The following is a 23,606-nucleotide window of genomic DNA, read 5'->3' on the forward strand; positions in this document are numbered from 1 at the left end:
AGGGTTTAAAAAAAAAAAAAGGGGGATCTCATTCCTCAAAACTGATCAGTCATTCCCACTGGCAGTGGAAGGAGTCATCTTACTGCTGCTGCTTCTTAATGTTGCTGCTTTGTGTTTCGACAGACCTGAGGTAAGCCATCTCCTTGGGCTGTCTGGTTTTGTTTCTTTCCAGCTTCTGTATAACTGTTGCAATATTGAACATAGTTTATGTATTTATCTTTGCAACCTATGTCAGATCACAACCTTCTGCATACTTTTTAAAATTTATTCTCCCTTCACACCATCCTCATTTTTAAACCTTGCTTTTATTTTATTTATAACTTTCTAGAAGTTCTCACTTAACATTGTAACAACAGTTTGCATGCATAAAGCATTTATAATGTAGTAAAAATCCCAAGGCACTTCATAGGAGTGATTATCAGCATATTAGCATTTTATATTAGCATGGATAGAGGACTAGCTAACTATCAGGAAATAGGGAGTTGGGATAACTGGGTCATTTTCAGAATAGCAAACTGTAATCAGTGGAGTGCCACAGGGATCAGTGCTGGGTCTGCACTATTTACAATCTATATTAATGACTTGGATGAAGGGACTGACTGTATTGTAGCTAAATCTGCTGACGATACAAAGATAGGTAGAAAAGCAAGTTGTGAGGAGGATACAAAGAGTCCACAAAGGGATATAGATAGATTAAGTGAGCGGGCAAAAAATTGGTAGGAGTATAATGTGGGAAAGTGTGAGGTTGTCCACTTTGGCAGGAAGAATAAAAAAGCAGAATATCATTTAAATGGAGACAGACTACAGATTGCCGCAGTACAGAGGGATCTGGGTGTCCTTGTACATGAATCACAAAAAAATCAACATGTAGGTACAGCAAGTAATTAAAAAGCCAAACAAAATGTTGGCCTTTATTGCAAGGTGGAATGGACTATAAAAATAGCAAATTCTTGCTACAACTGTACAGGGTATTGCTGAGAGCACACCTAGATTACTGTGTACACTACCACCTTTTCAAGGGCAATTAAGGCTGAGCAATAAATGCTGGCCTCGCCAGCAATGCCCACATCCCATGAAAGAATAAAAAAATATTTTCGTCACCTTACTCAAGGAGGGACATACTTGCATCGGAAATAGTTCAGAGAAGGTTCACTATGCTGATTCCTAGGATGAAAGGCTTGTTTTATATAGGGAAGGTTGAGCTGGTTGGGCCGATACTCACTGGAGTTTAGAAGAATGAGAGGTGACCTTATTGAAGCATTTAAGATTCTGAAAGGGCTTGACAGGGTAGATGCAGCCAGGGTGTTTCCTCTCATGGGGAAATCTAGAACTAGGGTACACAGCTTCAAAATAAGGTCGCTCCCATTTCAGATAGAGATGAGGAGGAATTTCTTCTCTCATACGGTCATTAGCGTTTGGAATTCTCTTCTCCAGCGAGCAATGGAGGCTGGGTCATTGAATATATTCAAGGCCAAGTTAGACAGATTTTTGATTGACAAAGGAGTCAAGGGTTATGGAGGCAGGAAGGAAAGTGGTGTTAAGGACACAATCCTTGATCTTAATAAATGGCGGGGCAGGCTCGAAGGACTGAATGGCCTATTCCTGCTCCCGTTTCTTATGTTCTTAATCAAAATGTGACACCAAGTTACCAAAGGAGATATTATGGCAGATGACCAAAAGTTTGTTCAAAGATATAGGTTTTATGGAGCATTTTAAAGGAGGAGAGAAGTGAAGTGTGTGCCAGTTTATATTTATACCATACTCGTTGACTGTGGTTTTCCCATGAGAATCAAAATGAGGTATGTTCAGATGAAGCAATGTTACAGATTATATTGGGATATGTTGCAGCAATTCATGGCCTGTTTCGGGGAGGGAGAGAGAGCGAGAGATTCCATAAAATGTCTCTATTTGGGGAGCAGAGGAAGTGAAACAGAACCAGTGCAACAATTGCAAACTGCTCGACCTCACACTCACCTCAAAAATACCTCCTCCATGGTAGTGACTGAGGCTCCATAACTGGCGATTCCCAGCACCTTCTTCTTCTTTTCCAGTTCCGAGAAAAGGGCTTCAAACCTGCAGACAGAAAGAATGTAAATATATAGAATCATCAGCTCTTCCAGGGGAAATCTCTGATCCAGGTGTTGCTGTGTGGAATGTACTGGTGTGTAAGAATACGATCAATCCAATTGTTGCTACCAATCAAATAAACTTTTGTTACTTAGTGATTGTCATTTGCATAACTTGGTCCTTTTAACACATGCACAAGTGTTTGTTTTACTCTCACACTCACTGGGAGCGATATGAACATACGATATAGGAGCAGGAGTAGGCCATTTGGCCTCTCAAGCCTGCTCTGCCATTCAATAACATCATGGCTGATCTGATTGTGGCCTCAACTCCACATTCCTGCTTACCCCTGAAATCCTTTGACTCCCTTGTTAGTCAAGACTCTATCTATCTCTGCCTTAGAAATATTCAACCACCCTGCCTCCACCACTCTCTGGAGAAGAGAGTTCCAAAGACTCACGGCCCTCAGAAAAAATTTCTCCTTGTCTCTGTCTTAAATGGGAGACCCTTATTTTTAAATTGTGTCCCCTAGTTCTAATCTCTCACAAGGGGAAACTTCCTTTCAGCATCCACCTTGTCCAGTGTCCTCAGGATCTTATATATTTCAATAAGATCACCTCTCCAATGGATACAGGCCCAGCTTGTTCAAACTTTCCTCATAGGATAACAACCCCCATCCCAGGTATCAATCGAGTAAACCTTCTCTGAACCGCTTCTAATGCATTTATATAAGGCGACCAAAACTGTACACAGTACTCTAGATGCAGTCTGACTAATGCCCTGTACAACTGTAGCAAAACATCCCTACTTTTATATTCCATTCCCCTTGTAGTAAATGACAACATTCCATTTGCCTTCTGAATCGCTTGCTGTACCTGCATACTGTACTAAATTTTTGTGACTCATGTACATGCTGACTCTCACTGGGATCGAGATACTCACTCACTCACTCAGACAGACCAACACACAGACTGGGACATAGCCTCTGATAGCGCAAGAGGGCAATCGCGCAGAACTGGTCCCGTTAATATAACGCAATTTGAGGCCATCACTTGAATAGATTAGACAATGAGATAAAGGCTACAGGACAGTTTCGGAACAGTACTAGAAGCAGGAATTCTCATGATTGTGAAGTTTTGGTGGCTGCCAATAAATGTGAGGATAAACTAAAGAGAGACAAAACAAGGGAAATTAGATAGTTGGAGTTTATTCTGAGGTACTATGTAAGGGGCAACCAGCTTTATTACTAAGGTGGATTGGACTGCAAAAAGTCCCACCTGCAAGAGTTTTAAGGCCAAAGTGAGGCTCATCCTAGGGGTTTCAAAGAGTGACTGGGAGATGTTAGAGTGGACTCTCCCACAGGTGGAAGTGTATTTTCGTTTACATATTTTGGCCATATATTCCAGGCAATGTAGATCAATTGACATAAAAGCCACATTTCTGCAGGGCAACAGTTTTCACAGAGCACTGTTTCTGAAACTGCCTAAAGAGGCACCAGATGCAGAAGGAAGACAATGGAAACTAAGTGGATGCATCTATGGCCTGAATGTGAGATTTCAGTGAGATTGGTGTGGCTGAAAATTAATTATGTTTAGCTAAAAGCAGATTCTGCAATGTTATATTGGTATCATAAGGGAAAACTTTCAGGTCTCTTCATGATGCATGTTGCTAATTTCTTATGGGGTGGTACTGCAGAATTTGAGAATGTGTTATTAATAAGATTACTGTTGCATTTAAAATTGGGAGTCAAGGTTGTGGGGCTTTTACACATATGAATTTAGATATTAAACAGTGTATATGTGGAACAACTTTAAATCAACAATCTTATTTGGAGAGAGTGTTACTCCCATCCAGGTTAATCATACTAGGTCATCACAGTAAGATTATGTTATATCTAAAGAAGAGACAGAGAAAAATTAAATCTGGAGAAAAGTGTACTTAATTTTCTATCTTTAGATGACTCAAAGAACATGAAGCTGGTTATTTTTAGCAGTGCTTCACATGCTAATCTTCCTGATGGGTATTCAATTGCAGCCAGTTTCAGAATATTTCTTTTGGGTGAAAATGGGAAATGTTGTACTTTGGCTTGAGGAGATATGAAAATAAAAATGATTGTTAAAATTGGTTGTTGAAACGCTGCCTGTGGATATGGGATTCTACTTGTCAAATATTTTAAGTCAGATTCTGTACAGGGGGCATACTGATGATAGTATACCGACCCACTTAATGTTACATAGCCCCATAATTAATTATTATTTATGTACACACTATGAAAAGTGTAAGTGAGAAAAGGTTACACATTGACCTTGCTGGCCTGAAATAAATGCTGGAGAGATAGGAAATCTCTAAAATAAAATGGGTGGGGCAAGTCACCAACTATCTGATTGTTTTACAAAAGGAAATGTGTGTACAAGAATGATGTTAGGGATCTTAGAGGAGGGGCATCTCAAAATGCAATGCTTTGTACAGAATATGGAGGTCTTTGATTTAACTTGTTTTGAAATTTTGGTTGTGCATATTAACTCTAATTTTCATTTAGAGAGAGAAGTGAATTAATTAGCTGTATATTAATTGTGATTTTAATTGTATGCAGCTAGTGGGTATTACTTAGTAATTCACTTGAATCCCTAAAAATAGACACGGACTGAAACTGTGGCTGTTGAATTAGGAGGTGAATGAATGCATGTTACGTGAAACTTTGTAAAGATTAGCTCCAGTTCCATCTTTTACCAAGATTGAACCGTGCACGCAACACACACGCTCTCGCTTTCTGCTATAATATACCTGTCAGTACTTTCATTCGGGAGGATGTAGGAGAGTTCTGCACCAGCAGTGGTTTGCAGGGCTGCTTTGGGCACATAGCTCTTCACAAGATCAGTAACGGCAGCGATTTTACAATGAGGCTCTTTCACGATCACCATGTGGTACCCGGCCCCTGAAACAACATACCCAGCACAATAATTACAGCAGCTAAGAAAAGACAAAAAAGACTATTGTTTCAGTTTGAATAAACTTCCCTTTGGGCACAACTTACAGGTTTATAGACTATGAGGGTGCATTACCTGTGTCATGGCTATTACAGAGTTAGGATGTGGCATTTTCAAGGCATAACACCTTGTCAGCTGCATTTATCAATGGGCTTGAATCTGGTCAAATCCTGCTTCAGCCCATTGTCCCACCTAGAGTACTGAATCGAGTTCTGGTCACTGAGCTACAAGGGATGCTGTAGGTGGTGAATGGGGTGCAAAGAGGCATCACTATGGTGATCCACATCTTAGTGATCTTAAGTATGAGGAAAAGTTGATAAACTTGGGATCTTCACTCTTCATCTTAGAGGTGGCCAAGGTAGCAGATAATATGGAAAAGAGACAATAATTTAAATTACACTACAAGAGTAGGATAAAGGGTCAGTTTTAAAAAAAAAAATTCATTCATGGGATGTGAGCATCGCTGGCTGGGCCAGCATTTATTGCCCATCCCTAGTTGCCCTTGAGAAGGTGATGGTGAGCTGCCTTCTTGAACCGCTGCAGTCCCTGTGTGTAGATGTACCCACAGTACTGTTAGGGAGGGAGTTCCAGGATTTTGACCCAGCAACAGAGAAGGAATGACATTTATTTCCAAGTCAGAATGGTGAGTGGTTTGGAAGGGAACTTCCAGGTGGTGGTGTTCCCATGTGTCTGCTGCCCTTGTCCTTCTAGATGGTAGTGGTCGTGGGTTTGGAAGGTGCTGTTTATGGAGCCTTTGTGAGTTCCTGCAGTACGTCTTCTAGATGGTACACACTGCTGCCACTGTGCATCAATAGTGAAAGGACTGAACGTTTGTGGATAGGGTGTTAATCAAGCTGGCTAATTTGTCCTGGATGGTGTTGAGTTTCTTGAGTATTGCTAGAGCTGCAATCATCCAGACAAGCGGAGAGTATATCATCACATTCCTGACTTGTGCCTTGTAGATGGTGGCTTTGGGGAGTCAGGAGGTGAATTACTCGCCACAGGATTCCTATCTCTGACCTGCTCTTGTAGCCACAGTTTTTATTTGGCTAGTCCAGTTCAGTTTCTGGTCAATGGTAACCCCCGGGAAGTTGATAGTGGGGGATTCAGCGATGGTAATGCTACTGAATGTCAAGGGGGGGTAGTTAGATTCTCTCTTGTTGCTGATGGTCATTGCCCAGGGTCAAATGGTTTCCCCCAGTTGAAAACTGCACATCCATCAGTACTGTGGACAGAAATCTGGTGATTCTGCACTGTTGTATAGTGACTTCTCTTTCACCAATCTACGCCCTTTCAAATTAAATTAAACACAGAATCCCTAGCTGGAAAAGAATGCATAAATATTCGACAAACTGAATCAAATTAACACAAAAGACAGTCTGATTCTGGCAGGTCCATCACTTTCAACATCACAACATAATTAAAGAAGCAAAGCAAAATGTGAATTATAGGCAGACCAGCACAGATTGAGCCTGCAGAGAATGTCCTAAGGGTTCATAACACCCAGTTGAAAGGCAGCATATTCTGTCTTTATCACCTGGTGTTAAGTCTCACCTAACTGCAGCATCTAGTGAGAGGATTGCAGGTCCCTAACTGAACCTGTCTGATTTTTACATTTCATGACTCAGTTCTCTGACAGTATTCCCACCCTCCCCACTTGATACCCCTCCCTCACTCTGGGTCACCCTTCCACAAGAACTCGGGCAAGGTGCAGAAAAGGTCAAGAGGACCGGAATCTAGAGTAAGCAGATCATAAAGTCCAAATATTGCAGAGTTATTGGTGAAGGCCAGGAAAGAGAATTGTCAGCTGGAAGTGTACAATGGCACAAAGCAGCCCAGTAACGGGATCCATCAACAGAATAGTGAGGGTAGGAATGAGTCAATAGGCTGAATGGCCACTTTTCACCCTTTGCTATTTTTCTAAATGTTAACATGTTCCCTCAGCTGCTGGTCTTCGCCAGATAGACCGATCTTAAAGTCTTACTGTCAAAATACTGCACACACATGGAAAAGATTGCTCATCTCCCAATGCAGTCTGTAGCAGGATACAGGAAGTTCCAGAATCTTACTCCACTGGGAGGTATCAGTTGAACTCCAAGTATGACTTACATTTACATTAGATTGCAAAAAAAATTCAACCAACACCACTGAAATGAATGTTCTGCCAAGAATATCTTATCCACTGAACAGCCTCATAAATTCAGTCCTTCCCTACCCATATTGTGAATTGCAGTCCCTACAGCAACAAGCTGTACACTGAGATTAGCATGTGTAGAGGATTAGCTAACAGGAAATAGAGAGGGGAGATAAATGGGACGTTTTCAGGTTGGCAAGCTGTAATTAATTAGGAGGGGTGCTACAGAGGTCAGTGCTGGGGCCTCAGCTATTTATAATCTTTATTAATGAATTGGGTGAAGGGGCAGAGTGTATTGTCGCCAAATTTGCTGACGATATAAAGATAGGTGGACAGAAAAATTCTGCAAAGGGGTATAGATAGGTTAAGTGATTGGGCAAAAATTTGGCCGATGGAATATAATGTGGGAAAATGTGAAGTTATCCACTTTGGTAGAAATAATAGAAAAGCAGTATATAATTTAAATGCAAATACTATAGAATTCTGCGATAGTGAGAGATCAGGGTGTCCTTGTGCATGAAACAAAAAGTAAGCATGCAGGTACAAGAAGGTAATTAGGAATGCAAATTGAACATTGGCCTCTATTTCAAGGGTGGGGGGGGGGGGTGGGGTATGTATAAAAGTAGAGAAGTCTCACTGAAAACTAAACAAGGTATTGCTGAAACAACACCTAGAGTACTGCAGATGGTTTTGCTGTCCTTATTGAAGAAATGATACACTTGTTTTGGAGGCAGTTCAGAGAAAGTTCACTACGTTAATTCCAGGGATAAAGGGGTTGTCTTATGAGAAAAGGTTGAGCAGATTGGGTCTTTACTCATTGGAGTTTAGAAGAATGAGTGGTGATCTTATCAAAACATAAGATTCTGAGGGGCTTGACAGTGTAAATTGCTGGGAGGGGTTTCCCTCTAGAATCTAGAACAAGGAGGCACAGTTTCAGAATAAGGGGTCACCCATTTAAGACAGAGATGAGGAGGAATTTCTTCTCTCAAAATGAGGAGGAATTTCTTCACTCAGAGGGTCACGAATCTTTGGGATTCTTTAACCCAGAGAAAAATGGAGGCTGGATCATTGAATATATTCAAGGCTGAGATAGACAATTCCACTATTGTTGAAGAATCTGAGAGCTATGGGGAAGAGTTTAGGGAGGTGGAACTAAGGCCAATATCAGATCAGCCGTGATCTTACTGAATGGTGGAACAGGCTCGAGGGGCTGTATAATTGACTCCCACTTTTAATTTCTTATGTTCTTTTTAGATCAGGCTTCTCATTCAAGGCCTTTCCTCATTTGCTGTCTGTTTGGCAGGAACATATCACTGTGCAGCCAACGCCTGATAAACATGCACTCAACAACTTAGAATTATATAGCATGTCTAACACACAAGAAAGTCCCAAGGCACTTCACAGGAACACAATGAGACAGAAATTGACATCAAGCCAAAAGAAGAATTTTTTGGGAGAGGCAGCTAAAACCTTGTTCGAAGAAGTAGACTTTAAGGAACTTCTTAAAAGGAGGGTAAAGAGGTGGAGAGGTTTAGGGAGGGAATTCCAGAGCTTAGAGCCCAGGAAATCGAAGGCACAACTGCCAGTGGATCAAGAAAAGGCTAGTTGGGGGTGGGGTGTATAAATGGTTAGAATTGCAGGTGAGCAGAGATTTCAGAGGGTGTAGAGTTGTATTTTGCGCTGTTTCGCATACCCACCATACTTGTTCTTGAGAAACAGTGAAGATCCACAGCATTGAAGCTGCCCATTGGCCATGATCAGAATACGATCTCCAAGGAGATCAGCTTCATCCATAAAATGAGTGGTTAACAGGATAGTGCGGCCATACTTCTGATGCAGTAGAAGGTCCCAGGCAGCCCTGCGAGACAGTGGATCCATACCAGACGTTGGTTCATCCAACATGACAACCTGAAGGACAGAAAACAAATAATAAATACAGGATCCACCATAGGGTTTCAGCCAGTTTCTAAAGGACAGTGGCACTGTGAAGACAAAAAAAATTCCCTCTGGAAAGTATTCCACCCATTCCACGGCTCCAAAGCACCTGGTCCTTTTAGAAGGAAGTGGGCAGAGCTTGATGTACATTTGGCCAACTTTGTCACAAGTTCAGTCAGCAAGGACCTGTTTTATGGAATAGGCATGACCAGCAATTGTTGCAGTAGCAGCCAAGTGATCATGCAGTCACCCACCCTCTCCGCACCTCCCCCAAAACCCCCAATCTCCAATGCTCTCCCAAAGTTGGTTTGCTCAGTAGTGTTGGTGCTCTGTCCTCATTTTCCTTTCTGTGGTTGGATGTCCTTCTCCCTGAAATTAACCATTGCTGCCCTACAACAGGTTGCAATAAATTAGCCAACTGGATTCACTTTCCTGCTTCAACCTCTTTGTAAGAAAGCCATGGTTGCCCATCCCAGTGTAGTGACTGCTGCACTGTACTTTGTACGAGTTAGCCAGTATGGTTACTGATTGAAGGCTACTGTGTCTCAGTTCTCTATAAAATAAACGACAAAATGGATTTTATCAGCCAATTGAGGGAAAAATGTTGATAATTCAAAGGCCCTTCCTTCTTGGCCTACTCACAGCATTATTAGTTATTTAAGGGTTTTCTATTTTTTGCTTCCTTTGATGTGGAGTCAGTTACAGAAATAAGATCAATGTTTTGGCTAAAGGTGGTTACACCAGTTTTAATCTGGTCACTCCCAGCTCTCAAACACAGCTTAACCATACACACAGTCTGGGCCCAGCAATGGATCAGAAGAGCTGCTTCAGATTCATCTGAGTCAGGCCTGTTTGGCAGAATATTCGTGTTATATTTCTTGAATACAACAGACAGTAAAAGCTTCCACAAAAGTATATTAAAGAGTACTTAAAAGGAGTTTTGGTCCCTTAGAGGGTGAGACTGGGGAATTAATAATGGGAAACAATGAAATGGCAGAGACTTTGAACAAGTGTCTGTCTTCACATTGGAAAACACAAATAGCATCCCAAGAATAGTAGAAAATCAAGGGGCAAAAATGGTTGGGGGGGAGTGGGGACAATATAAAATAATCATAATCACTAGACAAAAAGTATTGGGAAAACCAAGGGGGCTGAAGGCTGGCAAGTCCCCTGGACCTAATGGTCTGCATTAAAAAATAAGTGGCTGCAAGATAGTGGATGCATTGGTTGTAGTCCTCAAAAATTCCCTAGATTCTGGAAAGGTTCCAGCAGATTGGAAAACTGGGAGTGTAGCACCTCTATTCAAAAAAGGGAGGGCAACAAAAGGCAGGAAACTATAGGCCAGTTAGCCTAACATTTGTCACTGGGATAATGCTGGAATCCATTATTAAAGAGGTAGCGGCAGGACATTTAGAAAATCATAATATAATCAGGCAGAGTCAACATGGTTTTGTGAAAGGGAAATTGTGTTTGACAAATTTATTAGAGTTCTTTGAGGATGTAACAAAAATGGGTAAATATAGGGGAACCAGTAAACGTAGTGTATTTGGGCTTCCAAAGCCACATAAAGGTGTTACATAAAAGCCACATACAAGAGCTCATGGTGTTGGGGGCTATATATTCCCATGGACAGAAGACTGGCTAACTAACAGGAAACAGAGTCGGGATAAATAGGTCATTTTCAGATGGCAAACCGTAATTAGTGGGGTGCCACGGGGATTAGTGCTGGAGACTCAACTATTTACGATCTATATTAATGACTTGGATGAAGGGATCAACTGTATTGTAGCCAAATTTGCTGACAATACAAAGATAGGTAGGAAAGCAAGATGTGATGCGGATTCAAGGATTGCAAATGGATATAGATAGGTTAAGTGAGTGAGCAAAACAATTGGCAGATGGAGTACAATGTGGGAAAATGTGAGGTTGTCCACTTTGGTAGGAAGAATAGAAAAGCAGCATATTGGGCAGAATTTTATGGCTGACACGCAGGTGGCGGAGCCCACACGTCAGCGCTTAAAATGTTGCGCGCTGACGTCACACGAGCGTCCCAATGTCAGCACACGGCATCGCGATATTTAGGTGGGCGGGTGAGCTATGAAGGCCCTTAACTCAGCAATTGAAGCCGATTTTGAGGAGCCCGTGTGATCTTCGCCTCGGCCCAACGGGCCCAACAGACAGGCAGGTAATTGATTTTTTAACAAACCTCATCCACTGGCAGGATATGTGGGCTCAGAGGGGTTGTTAATGTTTTTTCTTAAGTATTTAATACAGAAATTTGTTTTAAACTTGCCTGTGTGATTGTTACCAGTTCACATCGATTTCCAATAGCTTTCTCTGTACTTTGAAGCTTCAGCTCAGCAGTCCGCAGACAGTAATCTTTATCAGGCCTGCAGCTTTCCGGAGGCCTCCATTTAGCCTGGGGATATGGGTTCTGACATCTCCACTGAAGGCAGCTCCTCTGAGGAGGAAAGGAGGGATAGAATAAGGAGGAGGCCAGGAGTGGACAATCAGCCTCCAGGGGAGCCACCTTTGGGAGGCCAGGCGCAGGCACAAGGGGCGCAGGGCCAAGAGGTTGTCCAAGGTGGAAGGGGCCGCAGAAGACACCACTATCCTGCTGCCAGGGTAAACAGGTGGTGAAGCAGCTACCTCAATATGACTGAGGTGCAGTGCCGAAGGAGGCTCCGACTGTCAAGGGAGACAGTGAACTGTCAGATGATTGGCCCTGAGATCTCCCCTAACTGTGTGGGTGGACACCCCATGCCAGCGGCTCCGAAGGTCACAGTTGCTCTCTACTTCTATGCACCTGGCTCCTTCCAGGGCTCGGTGGGTGGTCTTTGCAGTGTCTCCCAATCAGCTGTCCACACTTGTGTCAAGCAGGTTACAGACGCTCTGTTCAGACGTGCATTGACCTTCATTCACTTCCGCTGCGACCAGGCAAGTCAGGCATATCGAGCCAGAGGCTTTGCAGCCATTGCTGGCTTCCCCCGTGTCCAGGGTGCTATAGACTGTACACATGTGGCCATCAAGGTGCCAGCAGGTGAGCCCGGTGCCTTCATCAACAGGAAGGGATTCCACTCCATGAACGTGCAGATAGTGTGTGATTACAGGATGCAGATTCTGCAAATCTGTGCAAGGTACCCAGGCAGCTCCCACGACGCCTACATCCTCAGACACTCCCAGGTGCCAGCGCTCTTCAGTGCTCCGGCTCGGCTGGATGGTTGCTGGGTGATAAGAGATATCCCCTCAGAAGGTGGCTCATGATGCCTCTCCACCATCCAAGAACAGAAACTGAGGAGAGCAACAATAGGTGCCACAGCACCACAACGGCTGTGGTGGAGAGAGTGATTGGTCTTCTCAAGATGCACTTCCGTTGCCTGGACCGCTCAGGGGGCGCATTCCAGTACCCCCCAGATCACGTCTCTATGATGCTGCGCTCTGCACAATCTTGCACTGGAAAGGGGGGATGCAGTTGACGATGAAGACCTTGATGCAGTGCATGAGACTGCACATGATGAATCCAGCAGTGGCTCAGAGGATGAGGAAGCACAGGGCAATGATGAGGGGCAGCACGCCGACCCGCTATTACACCAAGGAGGCAGGGACATCTGGGACACTTTAAACCAATGAACCTTCAGCTAGCTCCACACACATGGATCAGCAGGACCAGCATTGCCTGGTGCTTCCACACGTGGCACTTAGGTGCTACATCTTCCATCTCATCAGCTGCAACTAAGGGCTTAGTACAGAAACATCAGTGTCCGCTCAAACACTCATGATATGTCTGTTAAATATACAAATGCAGCACAAAGGAAACACCCTCAGCCATGGTCAGAAAAGTGGACTTTATTACCACCAAAATAAAGCACAAACGTCGCTCTGACGTACATAATGATATATTCCCTAATCTAGGGCCAACACAAAATCAGCAGTGACAAACCTGTGGAGTGTCTAACGTGCCTTATGCTTACGTTTTCAGGTGCTATGTCTAGGTGCCGCCCCATCACTTGGAGTGGCTTGTGAGACATCTGCTGACTCTGCTGTCCTATTGGCCTCGATGACCTTGGCAGGCGTCCTCTGGCCCGTGGAGCCTGTGATGGCCCCGCCTGGGTGGGAGTGGCTGGTTCCTGAACTGGCACCTCCCCAGTTGTCACAGCCTCAACGGATGCAACGGTCATTGGCAGAGGGGCGAAGGAGCTGCTGCCCTCATCCGGAGTGCCCTGAGAGGAGCTCGCAGCGACGACAGGCAGCTGCTGCGCCGACGTGAGGTCACATTGGACCTCCCTGCTCACCGCAGATGGATGGGCACCGAGCGGCGACACTTGGTGCCCAGAACATCTCCCACATTGGGAATGACCACTCGTTGCCATTAGCGCTGTGAGGGCTTGCAGGTCAGAGCGTAACCCAATCAGAAGATTCTCAATCCGCTGGAAGCCCCTCTCCATGAGAGTCATCAATCTCTCAATGGAGGAAGCTTGAAGCTCTGTCCTGAGGTTCATGCCATCACTGACACTCTGCCTGGATTCCTCCACCACAGAGACCAAGTGAAGCACACCCTCATGCAACCCTGCCAGATACTCCCGCGCACCCTGCTGCTTGTCCTGTAGCTGCTGCATGGCAGTCATCTCCAGAGGCACATCATCACTGCCCGACTCAGCATGTGCCTGGTCCCCTGCAGTCCTCCGGCTGCTGGCGCCATCGGCACTCTCTGTCCGTGCCATCTCCTCCAGCGATTGTGAAGTACCCTCTCCACTCTGACCCGGGACACTAGCCGACATCATAATCCCCACTGAAGTGTTTGTCTCTGCGCTGGTGCCTGGCTCGCTGAAAGGATGTGACGCAAGTTGCACTTCTTGGCCCTCAGATGTGGAGGGGGGGGCTCTGGACATGTTGGTGGCAGCCATGCAATGGTGATGCTGAAATTTACAAGGATAGTGCATCAGTTAGAGTTCAGTTAGTAACACCATTCATCCCTTCCCCCTCCCAGCCTCATAAGTCACTCACCCTTCAGGAACCTAAGGAGACCAACATTGGTGGGGTGGTAAATAGTCAAGAGGAGGCCCAAACATTGCACACGCATACAGACAGGCTGGTCAGATGGCCTAAGGAATGCCACATGGAATGTTATGTGGACAAGCGTGCGGTTAAGCACTTGGGCAAGACAAGCAAGGTACGAGAATACATGAGTAATGGTAGGACCATGGGAAGTCACGACGATTACAGGGGCCTTGCTGGGCAGACCCGTTAAGGTAGTAGAACAGGAACATAAGGTGTTTTAACAAGGTTGAAGCCAGACTTGCCTTTATTAGCCAAGGAATAGAAGGTAGGAAAAGGGAGGTCATGTTGCAAGTGCAGAACATGCTGTCGAGGCCACACCTACACTTCTGCGTTCAGTTGTGACCTGCACTTGATGGGAGGGATGGCGTTGGAGTGGGGAGAGTGCAGAGGTTCCTGACCTGGATGCATGCTGGCTGGACAGTTGGAGTTATGAGGAAACATTGCATACACTTGCGATATTTACCGTGGAGCACAGGAGATTGACAGGTCACATTATAGACCTTCATACCATTGAGGAGCATAGGATGGGTGGACAGAAGGCAACATTTCCCCTTGGCGCAGGGATGAGTAACGTGGTGGCATTTATTTAAGTTGAGTGCCATGAGGTTGACAGGTGAGGTGCTGAGGACCTTTTGGACAGAGTAATGTGGGTCGCACTGGCTGAAAGGATGGAGGAGGTACAAATCCTGCTAAGATGCAAAATGTCTTTGGATGTGCAGCAGTGATACCATGGCATGTTAGGCCACGGGGAAAGTGGTCACAAATGGGATAAGGTGACTTTGGAAGGTGCTAGAGATGCGCATCCTCAAGGGGCCGAGGGACCTTTGTGTATGACCCACACGTCTGAGTGTCTCAGTCTGTGAATGAGCAGTGTTGCAGCATTAACGATTGCAGCAACCAGGAGTGCGCTGGATGGTGGGGAGACAGAGTGGATGGGACTGTGGGCCTCGAATACCTGGCCACTGCACCCCAGCCTCGCCAACACCTGCCGACCTGGCTGCTTGCCTCCTCCCCAGCTCCATGGCCTGCTCCTCATAGATGGTGAGGCGCTGCAGCACAGTGTGTCCACCACCAGTCCGCAGACACTCCTGGATAATGCTCTCAGTTTTTGCCTGCAGAACATAGAAGAACATTTATTGGGGCTGATCGCTCATGTACTCTGCATGCGCACGCCGCACCCCAACCACAGTGGCCCATCTGAGGCCTCCAGCGGCTCCTGTCCACACTACTGGTGATCAGTCCCCAGAAGATAGTAATGCTGCTCCCAACCCCCTCCCCCAATGGCCACATTCAGCATCCGTCACTTTGAATAACACACGGGTCTTAGTGCCCATGGCAAGGAGGCGCAACTAGGTGTGGCGCCGAGGCCAGCAGATGGTTCATGGCCACGACACCTTGAGGCTGCCCTTCCACTTTCTCATCACCATCGATAAGACATGTGTCTAGCTGCCTCCCCTGCAGGTTGCTCCCAGACTACACAAATGTGACAAACACCAACATATGCTGCAGAGAGAACCCATCTTCTCCTCAACCACTAAGGCTGATGTAAGCATGGTCACTATCTGTTTGCCCACCCGGCGTGCACCAAATGCCCAATGCAGTAATGACACTAAGATGTTGGTGGGGTGGGGGGGGGCTGGTGGTAAGGCTACCTGCTGGGTAAAATGGCCAAGGCTGACATGGTACTCACCCTTCCAGAGTGCAGCAAATCATTGAAGCTTTTGCAGCATTGTATTCCTGTGCACCGCACAGCATCTTGAGTGCTAACAGCCTCCGCCACCTCCTGCCATGCCTGCCTGGTCACGTGGGGAGCCCTCCTCCTCCCATCCTCCGGAAACAAGACCTCCTGATGGTTGGACACCTCTTCGAGGAGGACAGCAAGGCAAGCATCTGAGAACCGGGGGGCACAGTGGCCCCCCGCTGGCCTACCCTGCAGCCTGCCCCCTCCTCCTCTGCCCTCACCTCTTGTACTGCCCGGTGACTAGCCACGGTGCACTGCCTAAAGGAGGCTGCCTGGCCTTTCTTTATATAGACTGCCGGTTCCCCATTGGAACCGACGGTCTGCACACGCCCACCGCCGATTTAATTTTCCCGATGAATACGGGAGTCTGAAACGCACTGGGCAGGCCTTAATTGGCCCATCTGCGCAAAATGGTGGCATGGCCCATTTCGGCAGCGGGGATCGGCTGCCCGCCCGCTACCGATTCGGTTGGGCCCGCCCGACCGTCAAGGGCAAAATTCTGCCCATTATTTCAATAGAGAGAGACTGCAGATTGTTGCAAGGTAGAAGGATCTGGATGTCCTTGTAAATAACAAAAAGATAGCATGCAGGTACAGCAAGTAATTAGAATGGCAAATGGAACATTGTCCTTCATTAAAAGGGGAGTGGAGTATAAAAGTAGGGAAGTTTTGCCACAATTATACAGGGCACTGATGCAGCAGCCACACCAAAGAGTACTGTTTACAGTTTTGGTCTCCTTACTTAAGCAGGGATATACAAACATTGGAAGCAGTTCAGTAAAGGTCCACTGGGCTGTTTACTGGGATGAAGGGGTCGTCTTTTGAGGAAAGGTTGAACTATTTGGGCCTATACTAATTGGAGTTTGGAGGAATGAGAGGTGATTTTATTGAAATAGGAGATTGAGGGGGCTTGACAGGGTAAATGATTAGACAATGTTCCCCTTCATGGGGAATTTAGAACTAGGGGCACAGTTTAAGAATAAGGCGTGTCCCTTTTAAGACAGACCTGAGGAGAATGTTCTTCTTTAAGTGTTTGGGGCGAGGGTGGACAGATAGGAAAGTGGAATTAAGGCCACAAACAAGATCAGCCATGATATTACTGGATGGCAGAGCGGTCTCGAGGAGTTGAATCTATTTCTTATGATCTTCAAATCCCAGGAAAAGAGTTAGCCATTCAAATCCTCCAGCCTGCTCTGCCACTCTATTACATCATAAGAACATAAGAAATAGGAGCAGGAGTAGGCCATTCGGCAGGGCAGGGCAGGGAGAGATAGATAGATGGCAGAGAGGGACAGAGAACATAGCTGATCTGTCCCTCAACCCCATTTACCTATCCTTGCTCCATATTCATTGATCCCCTTACCTAACAAAAATCTATTAAACTCAATCTTGAAATGTTCAATCGCCCCCCAGCATCCACAGTGTTTTGGTGAGAGAATTCCAGATTTTCACTATACTTTGGACGAAGAGTGCTTCCCGATTTCACTCCTGAATGGCTTCTAATTTTAATGTTGCTCTTGCCTCCAATTTTAATGTTACGCCCACTGTATCTGGACTCCTTCACTAGGGGATACAATTTTGCCATATTCAACACCTCAGTTAGATAATCCATTAGAAAGAGTTTGCAGCAGTGTAGATGCTAAAATTATAGCACTAAGTTCTCCAAGTCATGTGCTCACACAGCAAGCTGCAGCATTCCATAGGGGGCAGAAAGCAAAACCTGACTGGAGCAACTAAGCCACTGTATAATGTGGCATGCTCACACTCCTGGAGTATATTAGCAAGGGAGCAAGAGAAGGTTACTGGGATTGGAAACAAGACTGAGTAGGGGAATTCAGGAGTGAGCTGAGAATCCTGAGGTTTGGGAACATGTTTCTCAGTGAAATAGATGAGACTGGTGTTGCTAGTTTCAGTAATGGGCAAGTTGATTCAATTCAACTCCCAGCTATGAGCAAACAGTACAAGAGAATCATGGGTGAGGGGGTCAAACAGATAGTACAGCCATACCCTGTTCAAAGTAACTTTGAATAGCGTAGTTTCATTATTAAGTAGTTAACAATTACTACCCACTTATTTGTTGTAGGTACATACTCCGTTATTAAATACTCACAGGTTATTAATTTACTTACAGGTTATTAAGTATTTACAGGCTGAGTGTAACAATTAAAGGGCTGTTTCTCCATTATCTGGAACTTTCGGCTTAGGTTTTGGTCTTCCCCACCCCATCCTTAGAACAGTGATGTTGGCTTTTTCAGTGGCCATTCATTTGCTGTCAGCTTTTTTTTTAATAGGATGTGGGCGACACTGGCTAGAACAGCCTTTGTTGCCCATTCTTAAATGCCCTTGAACTGAGTGGCTTACTGGGCTATTTCAGAGGGCAGTTAAAAGTCAACCACACTGCTGTGGGTCTGGAGTCACATGTAGGCCAGACCACGTAAGGTTGGCAGATTTTCTTCCCTAAAGGATAATAGTGAACCAGATGGGTTTTTACAACAATCGATAATAGTTGTCATGGTCACCATTACTGAGTGTAGCTTTATATTCCAGATTTATCAACTGAATTTAAATTCCACCAGCTGCCGTGGTGGGATTTGAACCTGTGTCTCCAGAGCATTAGTCTGGGCCTCTGGGTTACTAGTCCAGTGACATTACCACTACACCATTGACTCCCCCAGGAAAGACGCACTGCGAGCCAAACTGGGCGCACTTGACGTGCAGTTTGTGGCTCACATTTGACACCTTCCTTCTGGGGCTCTGCATGTTCCATGGCAGCAGTAGCAGCAGAGGAGCTGCGCATGGTCACTCACATTCTCACATCTCACGCAACTCCAGCTTGGAGAGTGGAACTCCAGGATGTTGACCAGGAGCCCAACAATTCTCACCCAGATCATTACCACCAGGTTCTGGATTTCGAGGTTTGTTGAAGCGCTCAAAGGAAGAAGAGTGTCGAGGTCAAGAAACTGTCCAGTAATGGGCCAAGGATTTGTGACCAGGAAGAGATCAGCACCCTGATCAGTGGTATGTGCAGAAGCAGTGACTGCCTGGCTTGTTAACACTTTCATACTGTGGTCAACCCTGAAGATGTGACTGGAGCCTGGCTCAGAACCAGCTCACTATGAACAGGGATACAATCTTGTTTCATTACAGAGCAATCAGGAAAAAACAAAACCTGTTCTCTTTAGTTCTTTGCCACATCACAGGGAAAAAAAGATTTGTTTACGTTAAGGAGAGGTGGTGGTGTAGCAGTATTGTCACTGGACTGGTAATCCAGAGACCCAGGGTAATGCTTTTGAGATCAGGGTTTGAATCCCACCACGTCAGATGAAAAATCTGGAATTCAAAGTCTAATGAAGACCACAAAAAAAAACCATTGTCGGTTGTTGGAAAAGCCCATCTGGTTCACTAATATCCTTTAGGGAAGGAAACCTGCCATCTTTACCTGAGCTAGCCTACATGTGACTCCAGACCCATAGCAGTGGCCAAACAAGCTACTCAGTTCAAAGGCAATAAATGCTGGCCTAGCCAATGATGCCCACATCCCATGAATGAATAATATAAAAATGTTGAAGTTCTGTTGAAGGGTCATGAGGACTCGAAACGTCAACTCTTTTCTTCTCCGCCGATGCTGCCAGACCTGCTGAGTTTTTGTTTTTAATATAAAAATGTGTTGTGTTTATTTATGGCTTATGAATAAGGTGTATTTCGTGTTTATGTTACGTATTGGGGCTGTACATCTTGGGTTGGGAACGCGTCTCCTGATATTGTGTGTATTTAAATGGGAAAAATGCTTTGATGTATGTAGTTGTTTCCAGGAATGTCTCTAAAACAGCAGCTGCTGGTAATGGTTCAGCCTTTCCCTAGCATTGTGGTTCCTGCCACCAGGAGCGGCTGAACATACACACTCAGCCAGCACTGTGGCTCCCAGTGTATACGCAACTGATCCTGGCGTCTTTCTGCTCAGTGGCAGGAACATCAGAAGTGCACATGTAGCTGCAAAGCATCAAATTTCACTTCAGATTTCTGCTTTACTATTGGAGATAAACTTGATATGCATCACAGATATTTGAAATGGAAATGGTGATTGCAAGTGTAAACTAACAGTTTTCTGAAACATGTTGGAAAGGCTTTTTGGAGGCAATTCCTGGCTAGTTCGGTTGGTAGTTAATGGGGCTCTTCAGCCCAGAGTCATGGTCTCACGTTGGGTGATGATTTTTTTTTTAAACTTAATATTATACATTATTTATTTACCGAATACATTCATTTGTACAAAATAGAATAAATCCTTTTGATAGCATCTGCAAAAATTCCTATTAAAAAAGCAGTACCCTGAAGTATTTCTGATGAGAATTTGACTGACAAACGAACAGAACATTTTGGGAAAATATTTGGTTTCCTAACATGATTATGTTTTAATTTACTCCTTTATGCCAGGTTTAGTTTGCATTTCAAAACTTAACTTAGGATCCCTGTCTAGTGCAAATTATAACATCTCAGATTGATTCACTGAGGCAGACACTGGCCCAGATTTTCACTATGATGGACAGTCTCTCCTCGTGGCAAAAAGTGGCAGACGAGCCCAGAAATCTTAAGTCCCGCCCCTGAACATGCCATTTCTGCAAGGGCGGGACTGGAATCAGACCGAGGTTCAATCATGCGCGGTTCATAGGGGCAGCTAGCCATTTAAATCACCAGCTGCCTTGACTGAAGTGGGATTTTGGTCTGCCAGGTGTGTGAAACCCAGAGGCCAGAATGTTGAGGTCGGCATGCGGAGGCTGGCCTGGTGCATAAAATGACGCATGGTGACATTGGGTGTGCGTCCTGACATCACCGCGTGTCATTTAGGTCTTTCATTCGGCGGGTGGCGCCAGAGCTGGCTGCGCGCTCGCCAAACTGTCAAAAACCTGTTAAGAACACTAACAAACCAATTAAGGTACTTATCAACACTGCCCGTCCAACCTTAAGATTGGCAGGCAGGTGAAGAGCCCAAGCGGCCTTCGCATTTTTCAGAAAACCTCATCCACAGGCAGGATGAAGTTTCCTGAAGGTTTTATTAAATAAATAAATACCTTTTGCACAATTCATTAAAATGTCCCAGCTCATGTGACACTGTCACATGAAGGGACATGTCTAAATAATTTCTAACTTTATTATTTCTGAACTTTTATTATGTACCTAATCTCCCTGAGGTAGCTCCATGCCTCAGGGAGATTTCTGCGTTCTTTCGTGTGCATGCATGAAAGAGCACAGGCCCAGACTCTCTCTCCTCCCCCTGCCCGCTACCAGCCATGTGCCATGCTAGGCGGGCCTTAATTGGCCCGCCACATAAAATGGCAGCACGCAGCCAATTGCAGGTGGCGATTGGTTCCGCGCCCGCTCCCAACCGGCCCGCCCGACATACAGAAAATTCTCCCCAGAGTGTGCAGATTAGACTAGGTAAGCAGAGGTTTGAACTTGCTGGATCTGTCTGGACAGCCTGGGTACCCCTTTGGAGAAGTAAGGTATCCCTTTAGATATGGTGCAGGGACATCTTTAGGAGAGGTAAGACACCCTTTGGGATTGTTAAAAGTAAACATGATTGTGTGTAAAACATGCAGAAACTCATTAGAATTGTCAAGATGTCAACGAACCGTCAAAGCTGTCAATGAACCGTCAAAGAACTGTCAAAGCTGTCAGAGAGCTTTCAAAGGATACAAGGTGAGTTGGCATGCAGTGGGTAAGGGCAAAAGGTAGTGGGTGGGGACATGGGTTGACATGAGTTGGCATAGGGGCTATAAAAGGCCATATGGAAGAGAGGCATGGGGTTATGAGGGGTGTGAGGGCTGGAGGGATGTCTTTTGTTTCAATTTTTAAAATTTAACTCAACAAAGTACCAGAGCACAGTAGCAGGCCTTCCACCCAGGCCACCTCTGCTCCCAGCAGCCTCAACACTCGTTCTGGAGGCAGCAGGCCCAACTTCTAATCCAGCCCGCATTTCCCCCCACGCCAAAAAATGAAAACCGGAATTGCGGGCCTCTACTTTTAAAAGGTCAGGTTCACAGAGCTAGTAATTCTCCCATCCCTGTGTACCTGACAAAGGAGCGAAAATCTGGGCCTCCATATCTGTGTAGGTGCTGCCCTTGGTGCTGTGGCACAAATAAACACAGCCTTTCCTGAGACACATCCTTTGTTATTTTATTTGTCCCATTACCACTCCCTTTTACCTTTTTGTCATTTAATCTCTCCTGTTTTCCACCCAATCACAGGCCTTCCCTTTTGTGCCTTCCCCACCTCCTCCCTTTCCCTGTCTTTATACTTGCTTAAAACCTGTTACTTCTCTAACCTTTTCTAGTTCTGATGGAAGGTCATTGACATGAACCATTAACTATTTTACTTCTCTCTTGTGCTGAAGAAGAGTCAAACGGAATCAAAACATCAATTACAAAAACAGAATTACCTGGAAAAACTCAGCAGGTCTGGCAGCATTGGCGGAAAAGAAAAGGGGTGACGTTTCGAGTCCTCATGACTCTTCAACAGAACGTCAATTGTCTTCCTCTCCACAGATGCTGTCAGACCTGCTGAGTTTTTTCAGCAATTTTTGTTTTTGTTTCCGATTTCCAGCATCCGCAGTATTTCGCTTTTACATTAACCATAGGTGTTGTCTGCTCTGTTGAATATTTCCAGTAATACATTTTTATTTCAAGCACCAGGTACCCTGAGCTCCCGAAAGGGTTATTACCTTGGAGCTGCCAATGAGAGAAATTCCAATTGAGAGCTTGCGTTTCATTCCTCCAGACAAAGTCTTGGTCCTGGCTTTTCGTTTGTCCTCGAACTTCAGCATTCTTAACATCTGGTTTACTTCTTCACGGATCTTACCAGCCTGGCAGCCTTTTAGCTGTGAGGGAGAAATAGACTGGGTCAACCCACCAAGGCAATGCTATCCAACACTAATCGCCACCACATTATCTGGAAGGAGTGAGCCTGCTGCGAATCCTCCTGTATCTTCCTCACTAATGCTGTTCTCCCTGCCACACTCCCTCTCTCTGATATATACTCTGCCTTTCTCCCACTCTCTCACACTACTTCCCTCTCCCAGTTCCCTCTCACACTCCTTCACTCGCACACCCTCTCCCTTGCTCACTCTCTCACTGTTCTTGTTCATAGCAGGGAAGAGTTCTCTCATCTTGGAAAGTATAACAGGATTGGGTGAGAGTTTGAAGGGAATTTGAGGGGGCAGGGCAGTAAGAAGACAGGGTAGTGAGGGTATAACTGTGCAGTTAGCAAAAGTTGGGCAGAATACCAGCCTGTTGATCTAATACCAACCAGTCTGAGCTAATCTTCAATCTTCATCCCTCTTTCTTGGTTGATTCGGGAATATAAGATGAAAAGAAAACTGTGAATGTCTGAAGTATGAATTTTAAGTCCTGATGTCAGAAATATACAACAGGTCTGTGAGGATCCATGGGAGAGAGGACAGATTAATGGTTTAGGTGGGATGCTCCAACAGCACTGAGCTCAGAACAGGCTCCTATCATTTCACACCCGCTGGACAGGGTGCAAGGGAAGTATTTACCATGAGGTAAATTCAATTAATAAAATTTTGAATTGAAAGCTAATTTCAGTTAAGGCGACCATAAAACTATCATCCATTGTTATAAAAACCCATCTGGGTCACTAACGTCCTTTAGGGAAGGAAATCTGCTATCCTT

General features: G+C 45.1%; 1 protein-coding gene across 2 annotated transcripts in view; it reads right to left on the reverse strand.

Annotated features, from left to right (window-relative positions):
- Positions 1–23,606, reverse strand: part of abca3b (ATP-binding cassette, sub-family A (ABC1), member 3b) — a 92,587-nt gene that overhangs the window by 32,944 nt on the left and 36,037 nt on the right. For both annotated transcript variants that reach the window (XR_005945292.1, XM_041206223.1), the window contains 4 exons: positions 22,637–22,792; positions 8,886–9,096; positions 4,852–5,002; positions 1,975–2,073 (listed from right to left, as the gene is read on the reverse strand). Coding sequence is in view for 1 of the 2 variants with exons in the window: in XM_041206223.1 (XP_041062157.1) it covers positions 1,975–2,073; positions 4,852–5,002; positions 8,886–9,096; positions 22,637–22,792 (617 nt within the window). In the remaining variant the exon portion in view is untranslated. The remainder of the gene's footprint in view (positions 1–1,974; positions 2,074–4,851; positions 5,003–8,885; positions 9,097–22,636; positions 22,793–23,606) is intronic.

The sequence above is a fragment of the Carcharodon carcharias genome, chromosome 15 (assembly GCF_017639515.1).
Source record: "Carcharodon carcharias isolate sCarCar2 chromosome 15, sCarCar2.pri, whole genome shotgun sequence".
NCBI lineage: Eukaryota > Metazoa > Chordata > Chondrichthyes > Lamniformes > Lamnidae > Carcharodon > Carcharodon carcharias.